The sequence below is a fragment of the Frankliniella occidentalis genome, unplaced genomic scaffold (assembly GCF_000697945.3).
Source record: "Frankliniella occidentalis isolate FOCC.00 unplaced genomic scaffold, Focc_3.1 Scaffold106, whole genome shotgun sequence".
Taxonomy (NCBI): Eukaryota; Metazoa; Arthropoda; class Insecta; order Thysanoptera; family Thripidae; genus Frankliniella; species Frankliniella occidentalis.
The window spans coordinates 560,873-567,687 of NW_026267235.1; the positions used below are offsets into that span (position 1 = coordinate 560,873).

General features: G+C 51.9%; 1 protein-coding gene across 2 annotated transcripts in view; it reads left to right on the forward strand.

Moving 5' to 3' along the window:
* The window catches only part of LOC113217386 (tensin-1), a 283,044-nt gene that overhangs the window by 24,765 nt on the left and 251,464 nt on the right, over positions 1 to 6,815 (forward strand). The window contains exon 2 of one of the 2 annotated variants that reach the window (XM_052269945.1): positions 937 to 1,050. In XM_052269945.1, coding sequence (XP_052125905.1) covers positions 967 to 1,050 — 84 coding nt within the window. In that variant the 5' untranslated portion in view covers positions 937 to 966. Of the gene's footprint in view, positions 1 to 936; positions 1,051 to 1,588; positions 1,622 to 6,815 lie in introns of those variants that run through there. The other variant, XM_052269954.1, reaches the window with a different exon arrangement.

Sequence of the window (6,815 nt, forward strand, 5' to 3'; positions counted from 1 at the left end):
CTACCCCACCACGCCCCACCGCGCCCCGCCCCGCCTTCAACAGCGTGACGCAATTCGACGCGATTCATGAAGCACGGCGTCGTTGGTCTATACCTGCCTCCGAACTCAATGGTCCTGTAACCGGCGTACCCTGTCAATAAAATACGTTTTTATTCATACTTTTTTTTGGTGGAGGCTGGAGATGTGCGATCATTTCGGTTTTAGAAGGACTATCGTTACTCGTTACGGTCTCGTTTGTAAGGAGGGTCGAGATTCGCGCATTTACTTTCCATTGAGATTTGTTTTGTTTTTTTGGTTCTTTCCTTGTGCTGGACCGTGCCGTGCGCGGGATACACGCCGCTCTTTTTGCGCGATACATAAGTTCACCAGGCAAATAAAACAACAGATACACACACACACACACACACGCACGCGAGTAAATGCGCGCGAGTTATTTTTATGAGCCGTGGGATTACGGGCGGTTGGGTGCTTGCTCTGCCCCAGCAGGGGCGGCCTCCGGCGGGCCCAACAGCCACAGCCAGCCCGATGCAGATGCAACAGCGTCACACACAATAAGAGAGCAAGCGCTAGTATGGGGATCACGGCCACGCTCCAATGAACTCACATCCCATTTCACGCAGAGTTGGCCGTGTCCGTGCGTTTATAACACACACACACGGTGTGTGCGGTGCAGCGGTAATGCACCGTGTGTGTGTGTGTGTGTGTGTGTGTGTGTGTGTGTGTGTGAAAGGTGCCGCCTTGCCCCCCCCCTCCCCTCCCGCAGATAAGGGCGCATGCATCACGACCACACACCCCTCCGGACTCTCCTTTAGCGTCTGCAGGTCAAAGTAGTTGAGGTCATCATCAGTGACGGCGGCGGCGTTGGTGTCTCCTCCTGCCCCTGCTGCTTCTTCTTGTTGTGCTTGACGGGGATGTTTTTCTGCCTTGTGCCTGCAGGACCACAGAGCGGACCGGAGCAGCTCCGCCATGCCGTGGCTCAAGTCCTGCCTGTCCCCGCAGCCGGCGCGCAAGAAGCCCACCATCAGCCCGCCCCTGCACCTGCTCCTCAAGGTAAGTTAGGCCCTTATCGTCTACGCATCTGTTGCCCCGGTAGACCCGCGGCCGGCCCGGCCGGCCGGCTGCTGGCCCTCGGCCCCGGCCGCGCCAAGGCCCTTCGGCGGTCGGGGCCCGAGCGGGCTGGGTGGCCGAGGGGAGCTCAGCGGAGCCAAGACCGGGGGCCTTCCCTTCTGTGATGAGAAATCATCGACGTGAACCACTTCACAACTGTAGATTTACATCAATTTTTTATTTCGATCATTTTCTTTCTATGATTTAGTATGATTGAGGTTCATTCTGTAACCGCGTTGCGCACACGCAAATATCACAATTACAAAGAAGAATTTCAAATGAAATTCATGTTTATGATGAGTACGTTTTGGTTGCCACAGTTGGCACTTCTTGCCCCGTCCGCCAGTCCGCCGCCAGTCCTCGTCGCGTCACCTGTCTGTGTAGCTCGCGTAGTGTGTGTTTGTGAAAAAAGATAAACTTTTAACGGTGGTATGTTCGTTATGGTGTTTGAATTTGGTGTCAATCGTACTCGGCAAATCATCGTCTACACTCAGGTGTACCGTCGCGAGTTGCGGTAAGTTTTCAGACAGAGGAAGAGATAAAGTCTGCTGACCTAACCTCAACCCTTGCCCCTTCAACTTACTTCGTTGAAACGACCGAATGGCCTGTTATCAAGCTAAATGTAGCAATTCTTTGTGCTGGTCGTACTTTCTGTTATTTAGCTGTTCGCTGTAGCGCTCAAACTACACTTGAACAGAATCCTGTTCATCCGATTGTGCTGTGACTCCTTGAGTGACAACTATTTTTCAGGTTACTTTTATTTGGCTTGACATTTCCTAATTGTTTATGTTACCTGCAGCACACTCATGTTTTACTTTATTAAATCTTGTTTTCTGGGGTCTGCTAGTGTTTGCTCGGTAAATTTACTGTGCTGCGGTAATCAATTTGACAGCCTAGTCCGCCCAGCCCAGCCGGGCAGCCGGTCGCCTGCGCGACGTTTTTGAAAGAAAATCTATCTGTTTCGCCTTTTCTCTGACTTACTACTCCGGTGTAGGGATTTCAAAAAGTTTGAACCTATTGCTCAGTTTTAAAAAAAGACAGAAATCAATATTTTATTTTTAAGAATCAGACATGATAATTTCTTTTTTTTAAGTAGGACGAGAGGGGGGAGGAGGGAGGAGAGGTTGTGGGGAGGTCGCGACACGCACGACGGTGCGGACAACGAGGTCGTCTACAATGATAAACAACGTTATGAGTGGAGCCCATGCGGGTGCTTGTCTAGTCCCGCGGGAGCCTCTACGACCACCGGTGGCGCCCCGAGCTGCTGGGGGGATTCGAACCCAAGTACAATTCATTGCGGCGCCAGCTGCACCACGACTCGTAGGTCGTGACCATTCCCTCAAAATGTGTTCATTTTGCCTTTACTTGTGTGTGGGAAGGGGGGTGGGGCACAGAAGTCGGATGGGTTGCCTACCCTCGTATTGGCAGGCGCTCTAAAGAGCGAGCTGGCGTACAAACTGCAGGAAGGTGTAGCGCGTGAGTGCGCGCGGAGGGAAAGGCCGACATAATTTCTCATAAGTATCTCAAAGTATCCCAACCTCCAGAGAAGCAGGCCGGTCGGGCAGCCGGCTGACCCAGCCCAGCTCTAGCCTGGCTGAGCAGCCGGCCGGTCGCCTGCGCGAGATCGCGGGCACCGCAACATCAGTCCCCTCCCCCTCGCTCCCCCTCCCACACCTCTCCACAAACGCTGCTGGAGGAGATGATGAACCCCAAGTTGACCATACCATATGGCGCGGGTAACTAGCCGCGGATAAGCCAGTCAAACGCGGGGAGAAAGGAGGGCGAGGGGGAGGAGGGGAAGTGGGGGCAGCGGTTGGGGAGGCTAACAGCGCGGGGGCGATCACGCGCGATGATCATTTTATCGGGCGAATCATCGCCGACAAAGCGGTGCTCTTTTAGCCTATGGCGGGGGCGATGGTGGTGATAATGATGATGATGAGGATGACGAGAGGCGAAAGGTGTTTGGCAATCGAAAGTCCGAATGTGTGTGTGCGACGCGGGTATATATGTGACATTAGTCGAGTACAGTTAAACGAGATTATTTTACAAAATACAAATATAGCTTGTGTCCGGCACGAGCCTCGCACGGGGCTTTAGTGGTGTCACACACACGCAACAAAGTAATTAATTTATTGGTGTGTGTCGTGTGCGCGACGAGCACGTGTGTGTGTGTGTGAGAGAGAGCAGAGGGAAGTCCCATGCATTTATCAGCTAATGAGTGTTTCCGCATGGAAGCCTTGCTCGCACACCATGTGAAATGCCGCGCCTCTCACCCTCACCCCCTTTCCCTTCCCTGCCCCCCCTCCCCCTCGCGGAAATTTTGCAGATGCACGACTCTGTAGGTTTGATAAGACCGGGGGCCCGTCCCGGCGGCCCGGCCTGCTGCCTCTGATGGCATTGACGTAACTCTCGTTGAGCCAAATTGGCAGTAGCGGTAAATATAATAGGATGAGAGGAATTGCGTTGTGCGCAGTCATCACTGTTTGCACATCACTCATGCGCTAAATACCCCCAGCAGCGAGCAAATAAATGCTTGTAATTACGTTTTCATTCTGCTTTCTTTTTTTTCTCGATGTGGGGGGAGGTCTTTTTCTTTTACTTTGTTAGCGGCGCTTTTGCTACGCTATTGCGCTTTCTCGTCGTCGCGAATCGAATCCACTATGCGGCCTTCGCGTCGTGTGGACAAGGCCGCTGAAGTCTTGACGCGTCGAGATCTCGAACCTTGATGATGAGATCGACCGGAATACATTTGCGCTGCGCTGTGTGCCATTTCGATGCATCGTTGGCGCGAGCCCTTCCCTCCGCCCCGCGCAGTAACCCCGTTAGAGAAAAATCCTTCGTGTGTGGTATCGATACAGTTGCCAAGGCAAAGCCAAAGGCATTTTAATGTTTTCCCTGGAAAACGTCGAGGTGCGGCGTTTCTGACAGTGTGCAGTAATGCTCCCTGGCGGGTGCACGCGGGACGTATACGACGGAACCTATCATCCTTTGCCTGGCGGGAATTCATCTCCGATTGGATTGTATCCTCGTGTGCTCACAATTGGTTTGGCTTTGTGGAAAGTGCTGCATCAAGGATGACGCTTCGGATTTCTTTCCAGCACTCGCTCACGCGTCGTGTGGAGGGAGGGGGGGGGGGCACGACTTTATTGAACACTATGCTGCTACTCGACGCGTATGCACTTTCCGTCGGGTGCATCGGCTGCTGCTCTCGCTCGTGTGGGGTGCGCTTCACGGCTTCACTGCTGCTCCACCGAGTGCACAGCAGCAGCAGTATTTGTACGTTTTTGTGCGAACGTTTCGAGCTAAGTGAAACCTAACGTTTCGTTTCGGACACATTTGTGCGCAAAAATGCTTGATGCACACAAGTGTCCGATTCAACGCAGAAATGTATGCCAAAAATTTTATTGTTGAAATTCGTGCAAATAAAAGTTACAAAGCCATTAAGCGTGAGATTTTTAATATTTTCATGTGAATTATACCTCTTGTAGAAATTTACGTGACAAATTATGCCAGTATATGGCCGGTCTGTGCCTGCCTATACGATAAGTGCGCACATTTCTTCGCCTCGTGAAAACGACGAAACAAAACAAACAATACTCCCCGTCGGTGCGGTTTTGACGCCAAAATGCCTTCGACTTGCCCCCATAATTGTAATATCTTCCGCACTATGAGGCATTCCGAGTGAAAATAATAAGCCCCCCTCATGGCCTTATCGGGGAGCATGGCCGCGCTCCAGTGGCTTTCATGAGTCATGAGCGCATCCGATCAGAAGCGATGCAGTCGGGGCCCCCTAGGCCTGTGGCGTGCCGGGGGGAGTAGCGGGGAGGGGTGGAGCGGGGTGGGGTAAGTACGAAGGGCCTAGAAAGGCGTGGCTGCGATCCGACCCTCCGATAAAGACACCTGCGCGCGCTCGGGCTGATTTGGTTTCGTCTCTGTCGCTCCGTGTGGCGTGCGTGGCGTTACTTTACTTCACATGCGCGCAATTCACATGCACGTTACGCACTTTACTTTAATGCACCTTACACATGTAATCCACTTTATGCACGTTACGCACGTAATGCACTGTACTTTAATGCACCTTACACATTTAATGCACTTTATGCACGTAACGCACGTAACGCATGTGACGCATTTTAATGCACCGTACACGACATATGCAATTTAAATTAATTTAATTAAAGCACGTTATGCACGTGATGCACTTTAATGCACCTTAACATATAATGCAATTAAAAGCACGATACGCACGTGATGCACATTAATGCACCTTACACATGTAATGCAGTTTAATGCAAAGTAATGTGATATGGACAGTAAATGCACGTAATGTACGTGAACGCAGTGTCCGAAATGTACGGATGGCTTTGTGGCGGTCGGCGGGGCGCCCCTTTGGTGGTGCGTCCCTCTGTGTGTGTGGCGGGGGTGGGATGTGTTGTAATTGATTATCTTTATTGGGGGGTAGGGGGGAGAAGGAGACACAGACGCCCGCCGCGCGCCGCGCGCCGGTCTGTGTCGGCGGGGCGCACAGTCAACACAGCCGGACCGACACAAGACCGCGATAAGTCGGTATAAAACGATCTGTTTTCAAACCTATATACGGTTTCCCGCGGGCATTGCAGTAGTAGTGTGCCAGACCGTTCCAAGCGGGGAAGTCCCTCACGGCTGATGATGATGTTCATCATCCTCTCGGATGCCATATAAATCTTGGACTATTGACAACAGCATCCTATTCTTAATAGATTCCTCCCATCCCTTTGGGAGACTTTTTTATTCTTATTATTTTGAAGGTTGTGGTACTGTGGGGTCCGACTTTAGTAGTATTTGGTCTTGGTCCGTGAGGCTGTGGGCGCGGTGCAGGCCTTGCAGGCCACGGCTCGAGGCCAGGTACGGCACCCTCGGCGCCCAGCGTCCAGAGCCCTGCATCTCTATTTATAGCCAGGGCACACCCCTACAATTTTCCTTTCATAGGCCGAGCTGAGCAGCGCCTTCGGAGTGAGTACGTCGTCACCGGGCTCCACGCATTCCCCTCACCACGACGACCCCTTTTGTCTTTCCTACGCGGTCCGATACTTTTGGACCGCGCGGCAATACACGTTGGAAGGAAAGGAAAAAATAGAATGAAAATAACGTTTCTTCCGACACCAATAGGGTAGGGCATGTTGTTTTTTTCCGCCGCTGGAGCCAAACGATATATCGTTGGCTGTCGCACAACCAGAATAAAATGATACCGCGCCGGCTATCTGGACGTGTGCATCTCTCTTTATTTTTTGACACGTTGAACTCGGACTGGGGAGCCAATTGGACGGGACACGGTATGGCTACGCGACCACAGGGGACATACTGTGGGACGCTGCCATAGGCTGCTGGTTGGCTGCTGGGATGGTCATATATAATATCGTCAGTTTTGTCCCGGGGGGAGTCAAACTCGATAATGGTGCCGGGGTCGCCGAGGGGGATGGGGCTCGTGAGCAGAGGCCGAGCAACAAGCCTCTGTGCGCGGCAAGCCCAAAACTGGACGTGCGGGAATTTCCCGTTATTATTTTTCACATTGTGGAAAATAGTAGTTGTACCAGGTTTTACGGAAAAGTTTTCCTTGAAGCGTGTCGTAAAATTCCAATTCAAAATTGTTGAATAGTTGCAACCACTATGTAACGACTTGGAATTCACCGAAGAGCAAGTTTTGGGTGCCATAAATTTACAACATATTT